Source organism: Glarea lozoyensis (genome assembly GCF_000409485.1).
Source record: "Glarea lozoyensis ATCC 20868 chromosome Unknown GLAREA6, whole genome shotgun sequence".
Taxonomy (NCBI): Eukaryota; Fungi; Ascomycota; class Leotiomycetes; order Helotiales; family Helotiaceae; genus Glarea; species Glarea lozoyensis.
This window is the reverse complement of record NW_007361001.1, coordinates 2,266,912-2,287,581: the sequence shown is the minus strand read 5'-3', so window position 1 is coordinate 2,287,581 and position 20,670 is coordinate 2,266,912. Positions and strand designations below refer to the sequence as shown.

Sequence of the window (20,670 nt, the reverse complement as noted above, 5' to 3'; positions counted from 1 at the left end):
GATCGAGGAAATGCAGTGTTTTGACTGCCGCCTGTTTTGCCCACCGACTTCCCTCTTGTTGCCAATAACCCAACATCAAATAAAATGAAAGTTATCTATGTACTCCCAACCTTTTTCAAACTCCTGATCAAAACATCAGCTCTTGTTCTAGCCCCTCCCAAGCATTCACCTCACACTAACTCCATTCACAAACCCCTCTCTCCCACCCACTGCAATCACAATCACAAGTAAAACCATCTCAGTCATTCCAAATAGTGATTCATTAACCTCTTACGATCACACAAACCAAATACATGATTCAGCACCCCATATCAACCTTGACATGTGATTGATATCTCTCAAACACTCCATTCATACACAACCCTGTCTTCTGACCAAGAAATCACGCCGAGGAGACTCGCCTAGCCACTCGTGTAGTTGAAAGATGCTATTCACTTAATTTGAGGTTGGGGGCGTGATTGATTTGAAGGTTTATAGTGAGTAGTGTTGCGGGGCTGGGGATTTGGTTTATTGTACTCAGGTCGGAGTCAGGTGAGATTTTAAGAAATATGTGGATGGCTGGGCCTACTCTCGAGAGTTAGTATCCGGAATTGAGGTCTTGCAGAAAGCTTAGTGCATGGCAATATCGATCATATTATAGTACTCATCATACATGAATACTAGAATTTTCCAAAACACAAGTCGTAAATGCCAATTAAATTTGAAACCAGCGTTAAGAATCGCATCGTCGTCTATTATTATTCGTCAAAAGAAAAGTCTACTTGATTAATGCTGGGTTTTTGCAACGAAATAACTAGGCCATCATAATATGGAAACCTTGACCCCGTGATAACCCCCACATGCCCTTCATTCGCCTCTGACTCCATGCTGAGAACCTCCCAACACCAAGCGATATCATCCTGACAACTTTCACTGAATGATACTCCTCCTTCTCCACCGCGAATATTTAAACTCTTGAGGTGTTCCCGCGAAGGTGAGGGTTTTTAATTTAGATACCTTATACTTAAGGTCCGACTTTGTATTCATACGAGCTGTCGGAGAAGGCATTTAACGCTTAAGGACGCTAGTTTCGCTTTTTAGATCATAAGTATCAAGGTCGCCTACTTACATTTGACGTTATTTTCGAGACGATGAGTTGCATGAGACAAGGATCTTGAGAATAATTGATATTGATGGTGACGAAGAATAATTGCAGTTTATTTTAATTAGATACGGGCAACTTTGCCCACGAACCATGCATTGAAACACTTCGCAATAAGACATTCTATGATGTAGTCCGGAGATGAACCCTCCTGTCGACCAGATGCAGCCCAAGATATGATGAAATTAGTTGCTAATTTTGGTGATGTCGAAGAAAAATGCGTCGATGAAATTTGAAACTTTTAATGCCGTTTTTCTCGAAATTGCTCGAGATTTGTGGACTTCCGAAAATTATGACAGTACCCCTCCCATGCTCTTGCCATGCCTCTAATATGCTCCGCCAACTCCAATAACGCCTGACTACTCTTGATCAGCCCATAGTGAGCACTGTTGACTGATGGATGTTTTTGGCGATGAGAGTGGTTCCTCGATCGTCGCGTATCGTGATAACAGGTGTGATCACTAGCTTCAAGCGGGTTTGCTTGATTTGCAAATCCATTCCGCGCCCCGGTGCTTGGTCTTTCGCGATCATTGATGAGGCATTATATTTGGAGGCCGTTTCCGGAAATATAATCTGAAACGTAAGTCCAGAGCTGTTCATCTTTGCGGAAAGATCCCAAGCCTTGACCGCAATGACGCCGAGATCTTTCCCAGCAGTGGTGCGATCGACGTTGTCGTTCAGCATTGGTCCAAGTATATTTCGCAGCTTCTTTGTGTGGTATGCCAATCTGTCTGCACGATAAGCCTGGTAATTGTTCGCGCTGATAATGGATTTTATCGCTCGACATTTCTGGTCCACGAGATACTGACGGCGCTCAAGAGTAAAGCCTGAATTATCTAGTCAGAATGTGGAATCGGTAGTGGGGAAGAAGGAGTAATTTACCTCGAGTTTTCTCAGCCTCTTTGATTTCTGAAAGAGTTTGATCCGTCTGCTTACTATAGCCTCCGAAAGCTTCGACATCTAGAATCTCCTGCACGCAATATGTAACACACATTCGCATTACAAACCAGCGCCTCGTATTATAATCATTTAGCAGAAGCATGACGTGACTGTGAGAATCTTGTGCTCGACCTGGGTAGGTGCAGTTCATCATGAATTCCCAGAGAACATTGTTTTTTTGAGAAATATTCTGGTCGTTGACGAGATTGGGTTGATTTGCGTAGCTCTTCGTCCATCCCTCAGTGAGAGCGTAGATCGTGCTGAATTGATCTGCGTACTCTTGGTTGAAATCGCTGTTGGAAGAACGAAGTACTAACGCCGACGATGGTTGATTTCGCACAGCAGAATAGGACGAGTTAGGAGCATGCCCGAAAGACAGGGTCTGGAAGGGCATCGTGACAGCTTGGCTGCCCGCTGAAAACTTATTGCCTGTTGCAGATGGAGGTCGAGATCCTGAACCTCGTTCACTCGGGGAGACCCTCGTTGACAAGAAGTTGTTCTGAAGCATCGGCACCTGGGGTGCCTGCTGAGGGCGTGCTGATGGAAGAGGCAAAGCCCCACGGCGAGAGAATTTAGAGCTCCCCATGTTGGCAGGACCCGTGGGCACCATTTTATTGGAACCCATATCGGAGAAGTTATTGGGTCGAGACGATTCACCATTGTCGGCATGACCTATTGGGGCGTGTTTGGTATTCTGAGACGATACTGGCGAAGAATTAAATGGATCTTGTAATCGCATGATAGCATCCCGGCGTGGACTTGATTCAGGGTGTTGATCCATCCAAACGCCCCTTCTGCCACCCAATTGTTCCGCTTGGAAGGAAACCTTTTGCTGCAATTGAGCAATAAGACTCTGTTGCTCGCTGATCATGGTTTTCCGTTCCAAGTCTAGCGCAGCCCACTGCTTCTGCTGCTGTTCCTCTCGCCTCAAAAGCTCCGCTACACGTTCTTTCAAAGAGTCTCTTTCTTGCTTGGCTCTGTTGAGCTCGGTGTTTGCATTGTTGAGCTGGCTCGATTTGCTATTCAGCTGTCGATAAGCTTGTTCGAGCTGAGAAGACAGTTCATGTTTCTCATTGGTAATAGCGTCAAATTGACGCTGCACTGCCCGCTGCTTCTGGTTGAACTCCTGGCTTATCTTCCGACACTCCGCTATAAGAACGTCTTGTACACTTGCTGCAAGACCTGGGGTTGTTCTGATCTTGTGCTGAAAAGCGTCTAGGCTGGCCTGAAGATGCCGAGAAAGATCGGCGACGTTAACAATCTATGATAGTTAGTAGGCGCCCCAAAAACTTGAAGGTGAGCCTTACCTGACTGCTCGGGGACACATTTGCCCCTTGCTGCTGACTACCACCAAACTGGCTTGAGCTAGTCTGGCTCGGGCGAGACTGGTGTGTGCTATTGGACGAGTTTCGATGATGTGGTGAGGTCTGCTGGGAAGACGGCATTGAGGGAAAATTTCTATTTGGCGTACGGCTCGGTGTATGGATACTACCACTGTGACTGTGGCTAGGATTCATGTTATCCGTTTGTTGTGCCGGACGTCTGTTTCCCTGTGGAGAGAATGTTGGGGGAGCTGGTGTAGCAGAAGCGCCTCGTTCTCGACCCGTGTCGTACACTGCTTTAACTAGACCGGAACCTGAGGGTTGTGAATCAGAGTGCTGATTATGTGAATGTTTACCTCCTGGCATGTTCACCCTTTGGCAGCAAAAGTAAAGGTTGGAAGGTAAATGGTTTGGATTTTGCCGACAGATAGAAGAAAGTATGTCAACAAGTCGACTGTATCAAACTGGTCAGAAAGGCGGAGCGGTGCTAAAGATATATTGGAGGCGATATCTCTTCCAAAACGATCTGTGGTGTGTCGAAGGGAAAATCTATTGAAGACGGGTAGATTTTGCTTTTGAAGGTAAAGGTTGACCATGAATGGGATTGGAAAGTTTTAGATGATGTGGAGAGGATATGGGTTGGAATATATTTGTATGTAGAACAGGTTGTAAGAAGAAGAAGAAGGTTGGAGCAGGAAGCCGACAATAAATAAGGCCCAGAAATTCAACTTCGCGTAGATTCACCCTCAATTTGCTCCACACAAGACAACCCTGGTCAACATCAGCATTCAGCAACGGGATAGCGGCCCAGCCATCTAAGTTTTGTATGTTTTTACCTGGTCTGTCGACAATTTTGCTTGCTCTAGGTGAATTTGTGGTGCAGGATGTTTGTGATTCAGAGACGGTAATGGCGTCGGCACTACGTGATGTTTTTCGATGAAGGCGAGGAGCAAAGAGGCGATGTGGCTTTGCGGAGTGTACTTTCCTGACTAGATTATTCGCAGAAAGTGCAATTATCACTTTTCATGTGAAAGTAAACAGAGAGATCCAGATAGTAAAGAGTAAGAAAGCGCGCCTCGGCTGCAGTCGCCATTTGAGGGTCTGAAACACTTAGATCACCACCCACCTGGACGGCTGCTGAGTTTGTCATATTTGTGATTTCCTATCATGATCCGATATTAGTGCTCATTATAATAGGGAGTGAAGGGTCATTGTATCATACCTCTGTCAATCCAAGGTTTGTTTCTTTCAGGGCAAAGTAGCTAAGCTTAGCAAAGAGCGTAGTGATGAAGTACCAAATGCACCAATGTCTCCAGAGTCATATCGCCAGGTATCAGAGGATCCCTTCTCCAGCCCCAGAAATTTCATTGGAAGAGAAACAACCTCTGTATAAATAACAGGATAGGACCGCGTCAAAAAGAATCCATGCCGCAAATCAACAGTATGTGATACATTGTGACGCGGTCCCAAACAACAAGAGTGCACACGTTGAGTTGACACACGTACACAAGCCGTGGCTAGAGTTATGGGGTTTGAAATGATTGAAAATGCATGTTTTACCTCGAGGAGTACGCAGAGTAGGGACGAGAGCTTGCTTAGGAAATTTGCTGAGATTTTAGACCTCTCTATCTTGTTCACACTGCTGGTCAGTTCAACCCGGTTCCAGCGACGCCCAAATCATTGTAGGGCCAAGCATTAGGCTACTGTATTTAAGGATATTCACATCAACATACACGCCTCGAATGGAAGGGCGCCAACCAATTTCTGTTCCTCTCGCTAAGCTATCATACATAGTCGATTAGCAGAACGGTTACCATCCAATAACCTAGAGTCAAAAGATCAGCTTAACCATTCTTAAGGCGTCGAAGCGGAGTGATGCTACGAAGTTCAAAATTGCAAGCACTGTGACGATACAATCACGTTGTTAGACTGGTTCAGTTTGAAGGCAATGTAAAGTAATAGCTGTAAAACACACCAAGATTGTCTTCAACGTTGTTTGTATAGTCTTCTCTCCAGAGGGGCAAACTAATGGGACTACACGAGTTTAGATCCGACGTATGTCTAATCCGACTAAGAGCATCAATCCGTGAAATTTCAAGATTGATCTAGGAAAATGGAAACTTAGCGGCAGATCAGGAACGAGTGCCAAGAGGCAGGCTGACAAGCATTTTAAATTAACTACTCAAATGGCAAGGCTACGAATACTACTTAGGGAATGACGAAGTTGTCTGTTTGTACGAGCTACCTATGTGCAATCAGCTTAGTTCCTTATCAGTCTCGAAACTCCAAGAGAACACCAAAACTCCAGGGCCGCCGACGAGGAAAATTCCTGCATATGTTCTAATCAGCAACGATCAAGTTTCATTATTGCGGTCCTGAATGTCGAGTACAACAACCATATTACCCGAGGTAGACGAGGATATCGATTGTATGGTGGATTATGTATGTAACCTATTGTCAGGATAATAATGGGGAAGGGCTTTGTTGACAGAAATGTAGGTATTCTCGTCACTGAAAGATCTACAATCATATTAGAGCTAGCGAGAAAAGCAGACTTCGTGGATCTTACCAGGCGTTCCTAAAAGGGTTTAAGACATTCCCGATTAGCATCATCAGATAGCCTTTGTGCGAGAGAACAAACTGCTGTAGACCGCATCCACAACAGGCGTAGCGTTGATGGTCCGCCCATCGAAAAACCTGCCGTTAAGGCCCTTGATGGCATTTTCTCCTCCTTGGACGCGATCAAACTTGAGATAAATGTCGCCATCGGAGTTCGGATCTATCGCGATGTGTACCACGTGGCCATACTTCGCTTCAGCCTCTGCTCGAACTTCATCCTCCAATTCTTTTATCCAGTCGTCATTATCTTGCCTAAACATTGTGTCAGCCATATATTCAGCATTTTCGATATGGGTCAAATACGTACCCAGTGGGGTCAAACATATGCTTGAGCACGACACATCTACTGGCCATATTGACGCCGGGTGGAAGAGGTTTGGATTCTGTCTTCGGTTTCAGTATCTCGCGTCTCTCCTCTCGGCCATTACTGCTAGTCGTCGGTTCGTCAGTTCGCGCGAGCTTTCTCATTAACGCATCTCGACTATAGTTGTTGAAATTAACACCTCCAACATCTGTATCGTCCAATGCACTGGCTCCACCAGCGCTTTTGTCGTTATCGCGCCCGCCGGCACGATCGAAATTGCTACCGTTGGCGGCTTGGGGACCGCGTCCACCAGCGCCAGAGAATGCGGAACCCTGAAATTGTTGTTGGTGGCTCTGCCCTTGGAATCTCTGCAAGAGACTGGCGGTAGACTCAGGAGTAAACTTATCGTTTCCAAGTCCAACACGAATTGGCCGCCCAGCCAGATCAAATCCATTCATCTTTTCCAAAGCTTCCCGAGCTTGGTTCGGGTCACGGAACCTAATATTCGTCAGCTCCAGCCAATAGCACCGCGGGTGACAATAGAAGAACTTACTGGACAAACCCATATCCACGACTACGTCCCTGTTCTTCCTTTTGTAGCTGTACAAACTCGAGTTCTCCAAAAGGCTCAAAGACGTTCTGTAGATCGCTTTCAGTTATGCTGAAGTGAATATTACCCACATATAGTCGATGGAAGGGGATTGAATTCGGATTGCTACCAGCAGCTTCAGGGTTACGAACTTGTCGGTTCTTCTCGGCTTCGGTAAGCTGGGCGATGATGGGAATTCCTAGGAGCTTCTGTCCAGTGAGTTGTATAGCAGCAGGGACTGATTCTTCGTTCTTGAACTCAACATAACCAACACTATAGAAGTTGTCAGTGGTACTCTTTGTGCCTAGAGGGGCCTACATACCCTTTTGATCTGCCGCTTACTCGGTCTTTCACGATCTGAGCCTCCTTGACTGGACCAACCTTTTCAAAGAAACCTATGAGATCTCTAGTCCTAAGACGTGCAGCTAGTTGTTGAACAAAAACTGTGCGACGATCACGCTCGTCCTCTGTCAATGGAGGTGTAGCCTCCCTCTTCGGGCTTCTGCTGACTCGACGGCTTTCATTGCGACCGCCTCTACGATCGTCTCTAGACTTTGATTCCGCATCGTCGCGATCACGACGCTCTCCGCGAGGACGGTAATATCTGTTCGGGCTGCGAGACCGTGTGCGAGCGCGACCACCTGCTCGCCAAAAGTCGCCATCCCTACGGCTGGTGTCGTCTGGGCTGTCTCTGTGGCGTCGTGAGTGTCGACGGTCATCATCTCTACTTCTGCTTCTACGCCTACTCTTTGCACTGCCGTGGGCGCTACCGTGCTCACTGGTCGGTGTGCCCATCACCTCCTTGTCACCATTGATCTCTCTGCGAGATTTGTCCCGACTTCGGTCGCGTCTTTTCCGGTCCCGATCGCGGTCACGACTGACATCACGATTACGCTCTCGGTCTCTGCGGTCGTTGCGTTCTGATTTGTGGCGGTCATCACCATCCTTTCTGGACGATCCGTTTGGCTCAGTTGGGGTGGCATTTGCAGTTGAATCCAACAACGCCTCAACATCGAGTGCTGACATAATGAAGACACTGTGGAACACTCAGCGAAGGCAATGGTATGTCGTAATTACTGGAAGTATATTCGACTACGTAGATTCTGGGGAAATGAGGTTAAGATGATATGTCTGGACTCGGTAGCTTTGTTGGACGAAAATCTTGGGGTTGATGAAAAGTGATGCCTGAAAATTCGGTTACGCTAACAGGACGTGAATCCTAGTCACTAGCCAAAGTCACATGAGAAATACGCACGTGTGATTAATTTGATCTGGACAAGCTTGTGAATCAAATGCAGTCTTATTAATTATTATAATGGTCGAAACGACGAGTAGCGTACTTCGACGTAGGTTCTAAATTTCCAACAACGCCACCCTATCTACAATCAACGCCGAATCATGGCCCAGAATGACTTCAGAAATATCATCAAATCGTCCTCTACGCCCCATTCTGATCTTTCTGTGGTTGTTCACAACGTGAAATTTCATCTCGATTTCGTTGGTGGTGGTGCTAATTCCGTGCCAAAGATTCTGTCCCAGAATCGACTCGTCACACCAAATCCGTTCTCGTAATCCATGAAGTGATGTTGAAGGTGATATTTCTTCAATTCTCTCCAATAAGATGGCAAGTTACGATGGTGAAGAAAGTAGTGAGTCAAGTCGTAGCAAATATAGCCGAAGATACCACCACAGAAGGCGGCCGTAGCCATATGCCAATTCCAGAATATGACAGTATGTGCGAATCTCCAGAAAGGAATCGCAAGAACAAGGAAGAGTGTTGGAGGCATGACGAGTCTCAGCTTGTCCATCGGTAAGTAGTGGTGGATTCCGTGAAGTAAGAAATGTGCCGTCAAAGCGACACGGTTATCTGGAAGCCATCTGAAAAAGATTAGTATAATGATTTAAATAACAATAACAGATATTGTAACTTACTTGTCAAGATGGAACAGGAACCTGTGAAGGACATATTCTATAATGGTCCAAAAGAAAAGACCGAACAGCCAATAGGAAGCTTCTTGTAGGGCGCTTGAACAACCTTCCCGAGCAATGTATGTTCCATACGTGACTGGCGGGAGCCAGACTACTGGGATCACCCACCAAGGCGTCTTTGAAAGAGGTTCGAGGAAATTCCCAAATAAGGGTGCTGATTCCCCTCCTTTGTAGTGACGAGGCCTATGGACCTGCTCCAAATAAAAGTCCTTACTGAAGCCTCCAAACCACACTTGTAACAACAAGGGTTTGTTCAGATCGAGGAATTTGTGTGTCTTGTAATCGGTCGCAAGATCAGTCTCTTTGGAGAGATCCTCGGCAGAAGCCATGCCTGTAGCAGCGTATGTTGGGACAGCGTCGGCTGCTCCATTCTTCTCCAACTCCACGATTCCGTCCAATGTAGATGGCAGTGGCACAATTTCACTAGGTCTTGAACTTTTGACTGTAGCATCGATGACTTTTGGGGTTGCGACGAAGCCGATAAAAGAATCTTCAAGCACATCGTAGGCCGCCTCGGAGTGTGTATGCGAGTCTTCGTCTTTTAGTATTTCAGTGACATCTTTGCCTCCGTATTCTAATACAAGATCTCCTCCACCTGGGTGACTCTCCACAAAGTCTGTTACATCGAATACCCGGGTTCCAATTGTAATCCAGCAGCTTTTTTCGGTGTTGTGGGATGCCAATTCGGAATAGAGATAGGTTGGGAGCGTGCGCGATGGCGACATGATTGCGGCCGACGTGGAGGGGTGTGTAGCACTCTTAGTCGAATGATAGTTTGACGTCGAAGGCTGTATTGAAGAACGCAGCGCTCGAAGAGAGTATGAACAGATGAAGAGCAGAAGGCGGATAGAAAAGGATTGATATACAAGTGGTACTTGGGTCGGAACTCGCGGATTGCCGGATCGCGTGAGTAGTAGGCTACTTGTCAGGAGATTTTTTGTAACAAAAGTCGATGCATATCTCCCGCTGCGGCCTTCATTTCCCCCTGGGTGGCGACTTCCACTACCGTTAGTCATATCACGTGTCGTATCGGAACGTCAACCCAAGGTTGAAAGTGCGAAAGAAGATAAACATCAAGTGTGCAGATTTGTTGTACATACCTAGGTACCTAGGTATCTCTATATCTTGATATTTAGGAATGAAGTATTTCGAGCCTGCTTCCTTCATATAAACATTTGCTATGCATTTGGTAGGGATTCTGTCAGTAGCCTACCGGAATTACAATTGTGCTTGAGTTAATTTCCATCTTAGCCCTCGAATATGAGGTACAGTCATGCTGCAAAAGACTTAGCATTATATTTCGTTCACTTCAAAATAATTGGAAGTACTTCGTCTTGGCTCAGGAGCCTATTCCGCGTTCACTCATGGAGTCTCAGCCTCACGCATCGGGCCCACTTTTTAAAAATAGGTAATCTACTGGCTGGCTCAGGCTTCCCCACCGTAACGTCCAAAGCAGTGTCTCGACACTTCCAAGTCATCTGCGGTCGCCAACAATCTTCTTCTATTCTTACAACTCATGAACCCGCGAACGAGGCGGAAATTTCAGAGTCATACCTCGCTCTGATATCTGGGTTATTGCAGTCATGTCAAATCACTCCATAATCCGCATTACCAAGGTACTGTCGCAACGCTCGCAACCTCTCATGGTGGGGTCGCAAGGCTGACAACGCACGCTTTCTAGGAGTTGGCAGATATTCAGAGATCTTCAGACTTGTGTAAGCACAATTATATGTCCTGTCGAAACAAGACTTTCAGCGTGCTAATAAACCTTTCTGTAGCTCTGGCTGTCGCCTGTCGGGACGTGGACGTTCGCAACGTGAAAGCCATCATCATCGGCCCCTCCGACTCCCCATATGAATTCGGGTTTTTCGAGGTTGGTACATCCTCACGATGAACGGTCTCGTTTACTTACGCATATGCAGTTTGCAGTGAAGTTTGGCAAGGGTATGACGAGAGCAAGAACAATATATCGTGGGCAATGGCAGCTGAATTTCTCCCAGATTATCCTGGAAAGGCACCTTCTGTACAATCAACTACGACAAATGGAGGCAGGTGCAGATTCAATCCGAATATATATGCTCAAGGAAAAGTCTGTTTGTGAGTAATATGTTTTCTCCAGCCTGGCCTTATAAGCTAATTAAATTCTAGGTCCATTTTAGGGTAAGTAGACACTTTAGTTCGAGGAATAGTTGACTTACGAAGAGACCAGTACCTGGAGGGGAGAAAGAGGCGAGGAGTGGTCGTCAGCGCAAGGGGTTGAGTCGATCTTGATTTCAATACAAAGTCTTATGTCTTCCAACCCATACGAAAACGAACCAGGATTTGAAACAGCCAATGATGAGAATGACAAGAAGAATCAGAGGGACTATGTCGCAAAGGTTTGTGAAACAGTACAATTGGCTTGGATTTTGTTGACCAGTCTATCAGATACGCCATGAGACTCTTCGCATCACTGTCATTCAACGGTTAGAGGAGTATTTGGGCATTTCTCCTTCGGGTATCGTGCTCCCGCAGTCCCGTGGTTCTGGGTACGATAGTGAGGACGATGACCGAGACAATGATAGAGACTTTGAAGAGTCTTCTGTGAACTTTGAGCCTTTTAAAGACCTATGCAAAAGGCGGTTTCTCTGGTACTATGACTCATATCTTCTCGCCATCAGCAAGGCAAAACTGGAAGTCAAAGATGGTCAACAATTCACGCGCATGCCATTCGAATGCACGGGCAACTGCATGGAAGGAAAATTCAATTACACGGAATTAGAGAGACGCCTGAACTTTATCAAAAAGACCCTCGACACCGAGACTGAAAGATGGGCCACCGAAGGGCTAGTCATCAAAAAACGTGAAGGCACTGCGGCCGCAAATCTTCAAAGACAATTTGAACAAGTGGTCGAGGCATACAAGCGGGATAAGAATGTTACATTGACCATTGAGCTGGTTGATAAAAATCCGTTTGTTTGGGATATCACCTACTTTGGCCGACCCATGACAAATCTTGATGGGGGACTATTCAAGATTAAACTCTTCTTTAGTCCTCATTTCCCAGACGAACAGCCAAGAGCCAGATTCGAGACACAGCTATTTCACCATCGGATTGCGCCGGATGGAACACCTTGCTACACCACTAAACGCGTTGAGGATGCCAAATCACATATTGAAGCTATCATCGCGGCCCTGGAAGAAGAGCATCCGCCATATGATCCTCGGACAATGGTCAACCCGGAAGCGGCGAAATTGTTCTGGGGGTCGCCTGAAGATAAGAAAATGTACAACCGAAAACTCCGTAGAGCAGTTCAGCGGTCAATGGAGTAGGTACTGATGATTTTGAAGAGAAAACTATCTGCTAACCTAATTAGGGAATGACCAAACACTTGAGATGCTCGTCCAATCAAATACCCTTTTCATCCAGTCGCTATATTCGAGTATACCCGTTTCCGTTGTGTAATTAGCGTGCCATTCTTGAATTTCTTCTCTACCTCTATGTGCATTTCATGGACTAGCTGGCGTTCTTAAAGGGGCAAACCGATCTAGATAGCGAACAAGGCTATGGGTGGAGTTCAGCGTATACTTGTGGCAATTGCAAAGGAATGGGATAAAGCGCAGGGTCAAGTAGTTGGCAATGATACATGGGAGAGACTGTTATCCAGATACAAGCATGCACATAATATGGCATGACGTCTAAAGTCTATGTCCATAACCTCAGATATGACACAGTCCACAGTTGTCACATGAGTTCCATTTTAAAAAATTCATATTGTACATTAAGGTATCAGCAGGTTATATCTCCAAAAGTGAAATCCCTTCGCCCGTAGCAACAACTTTTCAGATCAAATTAGATTGCCTACAACAGCTAGTGGGCCTACTGGCTTTTCTTCTCCCCTTCCTTCTGATATTGATCCTCCAGCGCTTTGACAGCCCTCCTAATCCCCTCAGGCAGCTTCACAATTGGCTCATATCCTAGCCTTTCCTTTGCCTTCGTACAATCGTAATACCTAGTCATACAGCTGTACTTCACTTCCCTGGGCGTCAATTTGCTTTTCTTTCCTACGAGCCAGAATCCCCACTCCATAAGCGTCCCTAGAATATTCCCTACTTCTTTGCTGATAACCCAGACATGTTCCGTTCCCTTTGTCGAGCCCTGGCATTTCCATATCATCCTCGCGAAATCCCAGAAGTATACGGGTTCGCAATTTGTTATCATGAATACCTCTCCATCGATTTTCTCGTGGCTCAGGGGAGCGGTGGATAATGCGGATGTTCTCAGTAAGGCGTACGCTGCGAGACAGTGCGCATGCGCTACGTTTCCTACGTAGGTGAAATCAAAAAGATTGGTATTGTCGCCCAATTGGAAGCCGGTCTTTTGGTCTCGGTATACATTCATCATATTGGGGACCATTTGGACGTCGCCTTCGCCGAAGATTCCTGCGGGTCGCAGAGCACAGGTTAGGAATTTCGAGGACCCGGTGCGGTTTTGGGAGAGAACGTGGATTTCTGCTTCAGCCTGTTGATTTGTAATTAGAACATGAGTTTGAGAAAAGTTCGGATCGGGTTTGAAAGCGTTCCCTTTGAGACCATAATGATTGATAGCATAACATACCTTGGTCTGCGAATAGTACTCCGTTTGCGACTTGGGTGGAATAATCGGCCACCTCTCGTCGGCATTTATCAAATCCGTAGCATTATCAGATATTACACTGGCCGAGCTTGTGTAAACCAAAGCCTTCACGCCAGTCTGTTTACATGCTTCTACAACGGATTTCGTTCCTTCCACATTAACCTTATAAAACATCTGCTTGTTCCCTCCAACCAGAGTTGGCGACGCAGTATGTATGACTACATCCGGCTTGATCTTGTTGAAAATGGGTATTAAGGCATCGAGAGACGTGATGTCTCCATTGAAGTAGCCGACTCCATCGGAGTCTGGCCGTCGATTTCGCGTTGTATAGAGGTCGAGTACGGATATTTTGCAATCGTAGGAGGACAGAAGGAGGTTCACGATATGGTGACCGAGGAAGCCACAACCTCCTATGACGAGGACATTGCCCAATTGCTTTTTAGATGTTGGAGCCATTTTGTTCGATAGCCTGTGGAATTTAGAACTCCTCTATATTGCAGAAGTTCAGACGACATTAGCCGTCGCGGGCGTGGTTGAATCAATAACAGGGGGTGACTTTATTTGATTGGACCCTGAATCCGGGCTCGCTTAGGTTGTGACAGCTAAAATGAACTTCGACTCTTGATTCAAGGTATTCTGTTACCACATCTCCTTCTTGCTATATTTCCAAATGATATTCAATGCGCCTCTGCAGAGATTCTGTCATGGGTTGAGTGATCCCGCACAAAGATGATAGTTCCACCGCCAAGCCAAGGGATCTGGTCATTATTAAGTCAGATTGCTTAGTACCGGCCAAATTGGCCGTAGATGACAACCGCATCTCTACTGCCATAATCAAAGACCACACCTTTTGAAGGTGCATAAATCTTCTTATGATTGCCGTTCGAGTCCAATTTCGCCGCATTGCTTACTTAGAACTGTAGCCTCTGGTCAAACTGTTCACTCGGCACATTTACCACCCTGCTTGCTGTCGTCAACAAATAGGCGAATAAAACAAGAGCTGCAATGTCAAGCCCTTTACTGTTTTGCAATACTTGCAATAAGCCTTATACTAAAGGTACTTCTATATGTATTCATTCGTGACTAGCAGCGGTTTCACACAATGACCTTAGTTGCTAATGGACTAGCAACTCACCTCTTCTCTTTGCTATGTCTAGAACACCTGCTAATGACAGACGCATGTAGAGTTATCCTACAAACGCCATGTGGCATACTGTCTACGTGCTCGGAACCGTCCCCGCGTCCGTCAACGATCATGTCGTGCATGTGGCTCCGCTAAAACGAAATGCGACTTCCAGTCCCCCTGTAGTCGATGTAGTAACAAAGGCATTGCATGCGTGTACGAGGCGTCTATTGCTCCCGGAAAGTCTTCGTCGACTCCAAATGCATCAGTTCCGCTTAGAACCAGCGACTCAGCCTCTGTCGATAGTCCTCCAGAACTCCAACGGCCGGGCCTTCAAGAATATGTAGCTACGAACATCGACATGTTTCGACCATTCGACCGCTTGTCCCAACTTATCTCATGTCTTGATTTTCCTTTGCACATGGACCCCCCTACAATACTTTCCAGCCCTGAAGAAATGCAGAACTCGTTCCAGCAGCTCAACTCTGCAACCGACCTCGAACTGATCATGGGTTCTTTTGTTCAAAACCTGACAGAGGCGCAGGCCGCAGGTCTTGCCAACGCTCAAATTCCGAGTTCATCCTTTAAACCATCACGTTGGACCGATAAAGACAAATTCTTGAATGCTCTTGGAATACCGAGGAGCATCCATCCGCAGCTCAACAACTCTATTCTTCGCACGTTGAAGATGGGAGATCCTGTTGCTCAGCACAGTGCAAGTCTCATATTACAAGCATTTCGGTCTTTCCCACGGATGATGATTCGAAGAGAGACTTTTCCCTGCTTCGTTCATCCGCACTGGAACGAATATTTAGGCAATTGTTTAAACCTGACGCATCGCGAGCCGCTAGTTAACTGTATGCGTATATCGAACATCTTCGCTTCTAAATCACATGAATCTAAAGCGTCCATGTGGAGCATGATACGTGCAGAAGAGCTCCGTTTTGCTGAAAATGTATGCACCCTTAACACACGTATTGAGGCTTGATGTTAATAGTATTCTTAGGTTGACAACATGCCCCCTGATCATCTAATGTCAGCAATTCAGGCCTCCAGTATATACATTATCATCAGGTTTCTTGATAACTCTCCTCATGAACCAGTACAGGCTCTACAAATGCTCCTTTACTTTCAGGTAAGTTGTTGAAGCATACACTATCGTCCACCCACCAACTCACAGTTCAAGGTTCTATGTGAAAGAATGCGGCAACATATGGACGGTGTATTTTTCTCATACGAGCATGTTACTCCCAATAGGACATGGGATTCCTGGATACTGGCGGAGAACTGTAGAAGGTATGTCACCTCTCATCCTAAAGCAATGATGTCGTACTTTGAAAAGCTGACGCTCCTCGAGGATGGCTATAGTATGGTTCCTAATGGGCCGTGTCGTCGGCTTGACGACCGGAATTCCCTGTGCCTCAGCAGATGACTGCCGTTCTTTACCATTGCCTTGTGCACGCGCTGTATGGGAAGCCAGATCGTACACTGCCTGGGAGAATGAATACGTCAATTTCTATCACAAAGAGCCGCAAGAATTGAAGACTTATGGAGATCTCATCGATGCCCATGAGAGATCGGATGATCCTCGTTATGCAGAATTAATTGATTGCTGGAATGCTAGTACTGATGGTGTTGGGTATTTGATGAATTTGGCAATGCCGATAGTGTAATATATGTTTTGACTGCATAGATTTCGATTAAATAGAATTTGGCCCCAATATCATATTAATGGATTGTAACTTGATCCTACACCAGCTACAGTTGAGAGAATGAGAAAGCTAAGCACTTCCAACCACTGAATCTGATAGATGCTCCACTTCTGACAGAAATGCATTAGAAAGGTACATGCTAGCTTTGAGTCGCACAGCAAAGCGGGGATGGCACAAGTTGAATCTTCGCAATTTTGGGAAAGAGGATACAAACATGATATTGAAACCGATGGTCAAGGAGTCGCGCATATCTAGTATGACTACCTTTTAGCCTTGCAAAACACCCATGCAACTAAAAAATGTCCCAAATGCTGCTTTGCCAGCTTTCAAGACATTGTGATACACATCCTGCTATTTGAAAGGTGTTTCTATCAGCATCACAGCCGGCGTTTACAGTTCCACTTAATTCTTGGCTTGGGACTGGTTTTGATGGCCCCAAGTTCAACATGTAGGGTTTTCTGTGAATTGTTTTGCATTGGGAACATATATTGACTTTTCAATGCTGAGGATTGATTATTCATACCATTGTAACAGTGATTATTTGAACTGAAGTGTTGGTTTGTAGAGTGAGGTTATGACGATCAATCCAGCCAAGGATCTGGGAGCCCGTGAAATATATTTCTTGAATCATGTCATGCTTAAGTAGACTCGGGGTAACGGTAGCCTACTGATTAATATATGATCACTTTTTGTGCTGGACAAATGAGGTTCGTGCGTCTCGTACAAGTACAATCTGCACTGGTATATCATCCTATATAACATAAACACAAACTCAAGCATATCTCTCTCGTCGCGACGGAGTGATGGAGTTGAGTATGATTATCGCTTAGCCATAGGACTTAAAAAGGAATTGTTGTAGATGGGCTCCCATTCTTGCTACTTCATCTCCTTCAGCTGCGTCGCCACTCTGTCTGGATGCTTTTCCTCGTCCAGCTGCTTCAGCACTCTATATCGACTCGAGACAACGTCGGTGTCGATGTATGTACCTTTATAATGTCTCTTCCCACCCAGCGCGTCAAATTCTTTTCTGCCGTGAAGTACCCTCCGATTATTGAATATGACACATTCTCCCTCTTGAAGCCTGTACTCGACAACATTTTCTGGGTCTTCCACGGCGGCCGAAAATTCTCGCAAAGCGGCTATCTTTTGATGCCATTGTTCATCTGCATACTGTGGGTGTAATAAAAATGGTGCTTGAAACGGGGGTGAGTAGTTGACGTGCTTGACAGAACTTTTGCGGTAAAGGACAGGATGGTTGTGAAAATAATGCTCTCCATTGTTTCTGTACTCATAAGGGATTTGTAAGGCGTGTAGCAGATAACGGGAAGCTGGCTTCAGGTGGGAGGCTGCCCATTTAGTATCCGAGAAAATCGATGCTCCGCCTTGCGCTGTATTCTCCATACAATGTAGGAATTGATAGCCTGGTGGGTTTGCCATATAAAGCAAATCCATGTGCAGTCCTAAATATCGAGATGTGTATGCGACGTTCTTAGCATCTGGTACAGATCTTACATCCCATGTTCGTCCATAAAAGGTGTCCCGAATTCTCCCAATTCGAGTGGCGATATCTTCTACCGCGGCATCCTTGAGCGATGATGGGACGTTCTTCAAAAAAACAAGCCCGTAGAGGTGGAGATGCTCGAGCACTTCGTACAAACTGTCATCATTGGTCATGTAGGCATCGAAATCGACAAATTTGAGCTTATCTTTCATCATTTTGGCGTTCCACGCGACCTCCGAGTTCGATATTATCTTGTGAGGGTCGCAAACATCTTCCAGAATCCTCGTGTTTTGGTGGAAGAGCCTTGAAGGATACTCTGACACATGGTCTGTCCCTAACTCAGCAATGTCATTGTCCCAAGTAACCTGTATCTTCCCCTCTGAAGTCCCCGACACAGATTTAACGTCGATATTTTCAGGTATCTGGGTTGTTTGATAGTTCTTCTGTGTCGAAGAAGGATCCACGCACTTCGGACAAGTACACGCATCTCGAAGCAGTAGCTTAGAGATAGTTACTTTGCCAATTTCAATTGTTGGCACGTATGCAGATGGTTCTCTCTTCTCCAAGCCGTTCTTTTGTACGTCCTCAACACTCTTGAACAACTCCCGCGAGTCATTGGCAGACAAGTCTTCTGGGGGGTCCAGTGGGTTCAGAAATTGTATCCCTCTTCGTGGCTGTAACGAGAACCCTCGCGTTCCTCTGCAACACCTAAGAAAGCGTGAAACTGTAGGGGGTCTCATGAGAGCTGCCATCCTTCTCGATCACTGGTATTCGAATATGGCAAGTAATCTCACGTGCGATATTTCTTGTGTTACGCGAACGCGTTGGTGCCAAAGATCATCGCAAACCGAAGATAGCCCCAGGGTGGTAATTGGGGTTAGTTTCTCAAAGCTTGCACCGTAAAGAGCATGGCGAGCTGTTATTCTAGCCGAAGTTTTAATGTTACGGGCAAGAATTAGCCAATTTGACAGCTCCAAATTCTAAATGAAAGCCATCCGTTCCTAGCCGCAGGGGTCCCGTAAGTCCGAACTCTCGGTACGAGGACTGTTGCGCCGGGTTTCTCAGCCTTCTTACAACATTTCGTCACGATCTTGAACAATTCAATCTTTCGCACGCGACAATAAAGTACACCTAGCCCAATTTTCCGAGGCGACAAACAGATGTATGTCTGGAACTGGAGAGCATCTCAAAGATGAGGTTTGTGCTCGGACTGAACCTGTGCTCAAAGAGAACATGCTAATGAATTTTTAGGGTACCAAAACCCAGGTAGTTATTGCGGGAGCGACAGCTGGGCTCATTGCTAGGTGGGCGGGAACTCCGCAATATCTCAGATGTATGACTGACTTCGAACAAGATTTGTGATTGCCCCTCTCGATGTTGTCAAGATTCGTCTTCAATTGCAGACGCATTCGCTCACCAAGCCTCCTTCACCTGGGGCCCTGACCACTTCCCCGAAATACAGAGGAACAGTTTCCACCCTCAAGCAGATATTTCGAGAGGAGGGAATCACAGGATTATGGAAGGGAAACATCCCGGCAGAGCTGATGTACGTGTCGTACAGTGCTATTCAATTTACGGCGTATCGATCAATCACACTTGCTCTGCAGAAGACCGTTGGAGAGAATAAATTGCCGTCTGCTGTAGAAAGCTTCATTGCTGGTGCCAGTGCAGGTGCTGTCGCGACCACCGCGACATATCCTCTCGACCTTCTCCGCACACGATTTGCTGCCCAGGGAACAGAGAAGATCTACAGCTCATTGCTATCGTCAATTCAAGATATTGCTAAGCACGAAGGTCCCCGCGGCTTCTTTCAAGGGCTTGGTGCTGGTATTGGTCAGATTATTCCCTACATGGGAATATTTTTTGCTACTTATGAGTCGTTGCGCCTTCCAATGGGCACTTTACATTTGCCTTTTGGATCCGGCGATGCTTCTGCGGGAGTGATTGCTTCCATTATCGCCAAAACATCAGTCTTCCCACTCGATCTCATACGGAAGCGTCTGCAAGTGCAGGGACCGACGCGAGCAAAGTACTTTCATAAGGCAATACCCGCGTATAAAGGTGTATCTAGGACCATGCAACATATTGTAAGAGAAGAAGGCGTACGGGGTCTCTATCGAGGATTGACCGTAAGGTAAGAAATATCCCAACGAATGCTATACTAGTTTCTGACTTCTCTTAGTCTCGTCAAGGCAGCTCCAGCGAGTGCGGTGACCATGTGGACCTACGAACGAGTACTCCGGGCATTACTCAAGCTTGAAAGCAATTCCAGTGTTGTGTTATAGTATCAATACCTGTACAGTTTACAAATCAGCTCATAGCTCTCTTATTATGATCCACCGGGGATTCGATTTCCAGTCTTCTCCGTATTCTGTCTAAATACTGTATCATCCCCAGCAACTACTCGACATTTGATATCTCATGAAAACAGATTTAGAAAATACTTCCATCTTACAGGAAGAACGTATATGGTGCCCAAGCAAAGACACGAATGAACATGTAAATCTCAACATACAGTGAGATTCTAGAAGCACAGCCTAGCCTAGACCTTTGTTTGGAATAATTGATGTGGCCAATCAGAAGATCCCCGAGTCAAAATATCATTGGCTCTCGTTGTCCGAACATGTCCTGCATTAGGTGAAACTTGGGCGGCCTCGTGCCAAGCATCGTGGTGCCCTATCCTTCCCGCCTTTAAGCTCCGCCAGATTCGGGCAAAAGGAGCAGCATGCTGGACCTTCACGAGGCCGCACAGCAGCAAAATGGATCTCACCACGCAGCTTCACCGAATAGCCGCGTCCATATCCCCGTTCATTTGG

The 20,670-nt window shown here is 46.1% G+C and overlaps 8 protein-coding genes across 8 annotated transcripts; 3 read left to right on the top strand and 5 right to left on the bottom strand.

The window, feature by feature from the left end:
- Window positions 1-1,510: 1,510 nt before the first annotated feature.
- On the bottom strand, window positions 1,511-3,768 carry GLAREA_03080 (uncharacterized protein; the record flags this gene model as incomplete). The annotated part of the gene is made up of 3 exons (XM_008088165.1): window positions 1,511-1,968; window positions 2,024-3,341; window positions 3,388-3,768. The coding sequence occupies 3 exons, from the start codon at window positions 3,766-3,768 to the stop codon at window positions 1,511-1,513; spliced, it is 2,157 nt and encodes a 718-aa protein (XP_008086356.1).
- Window positions 3,769-6,014: 2,246 nt separating this feature from the next.
- On the bottom strand, window positions 6,015-7,940 carry GLAREA_03079 (RNA-binding, RBD; the record flags this gene model as incomplete). The annotated part of the gene is made up of 4 exons (XM_008088164.1): window positions 6,015-6,273; window positions 6,329-6,823; window positions 6,879-7,187; window positions 7,237-7,940. The coding sequence occupies 4 exons, from the start codon at window positions 7,938-7,940 to the stop codon at window positions 6,015-6,017; spliced, it is 1,767 nt and encodes a 588-aa protein (XP_008086355.1).
- A 458-nt stretch (window positions 7,941-8,398) lies between these two features.
- GLAREA_03078 (Cytochrome b5-like heme/steroid binding protein) lies at window positions 8,399-9,628 on the bottom strand (the record flags this gene model as incomplete). Its single annotated transcript, XM_008088163.1, has 2 exons — window positions 8,399-8,792; window positions 8,847-9,628. 2 exons carry the CDS (start codon window positions 9,626-9,628, stop codon window positions 8,399-8,401), a joined length of 1,176 nt encoding a protein of 391 aa, XP_008086354.1.
- Window positions 9,629-10,486: 858 nt separating this feature from the next.
- On the top strand, window positions 10,487-12,266 carry GLAREA_03077 (UBC-like protein; the record flags this gene model as incomplete). Its single annotated transcript, XM_008088162.1, has 9 exons — window positions 10,487-10,519; window positions 10,585-10,618; window positions 10,682-10,776; window positions 10,826-10,847; window positions 10,904-11,000; window positions 11,052-11,063; window positions 11,113-11,281; window positions 11,331-12,211; window positions 12,260-12,266. 9 exons carry the CDS (start codon window positions 10,487-10,489, stop codon window positions 12,264-12,266), a joined length of 1,350 nt encoding a protein of 449 aa, XP_008086353.1.
- Window positions 12,267-12,762: 496 nt separating this feature from the next.
- On the bottom strand, window positions 12,763-13,974 carry GLAREA_03076 (NAD(P)-binding Rossmann-fold containing protein; the record flags this gene model as incomplete). Its single annotated transcript, XM_008088161.1, has 1 exon — window positions 12,763-13,974. The coding sequence occupies one exon, from the start codon at window positions 13,972-13,974 to the stop codon at window positions 12,763-12,765; it is 1,212 nt and encodes a 403-aa protein (XP_008086352.1).
- A 747-nt stretch (window positions 13,975-14,721) lies between these two features.
- On the top strand, window positions 14,722-16,314 carry GLAREA_03075 (uncharacterized protein; the record flags this gene model as incomplete). Its single annotated transcript, XM_008088160.1, has 6 exons — window positions 14,722-14,857; window positions 14,911-15,498; window positions 15,547-15,596; window positions 15,648-15,776; window positions 15,828-15,937; window positions 15,999-16,314. The coding sequence occupies 6 exons, from the start codon at window positions 14,722-14,724 to the stop codon at window positions 16,312-16,314; spliced, it is 1,329 nt and encodes a 442-aa protein (XP_008086351.1).
- A 915-nt stretch (window positions 16,315-17,229) lies between these two features.
- Window positions 17,230-18,606, bottom strand: GLAREA_03074 (Clavaminate synthase-like protein; the record flags this gene model as incomplete). The annotated part of the gene is made up of 1 exon (XM_008088159.1): window positions 17,230-18,606. The coding sequence occupies one exon, from the start codon at window positions 18,604-18,606 to the stop codon at window positions 17,230-17,232; it is 1,377 nt and encodes a 458-aa protein (XP_008086350.1).
- Window positions 18,607-19,018: 412 nt separating this feature from the next.
- GLAREA_03073 (Mitochondrial carrier) lies at window positions 19,019-20,139 on the top strand (the record flags this gene model as incomplete). The annotated part of the gene is made up of 4 exons (XM_008088158.1): window positions 19,019-19,051; window positions 19,106-19,158; window positions 19,209-19,988; window positions 20,037-20,139. 4 exons carry the CDS (start codon window positions 19,019-19,021, stop codon window positions 20,137-20,139), a joined length of 969 nt encoding a protein of 322 aa, XP_008086349.1.
- Between the last annotated feature and the right edge of the window lie 531 nt (window positions 20,140-20,670).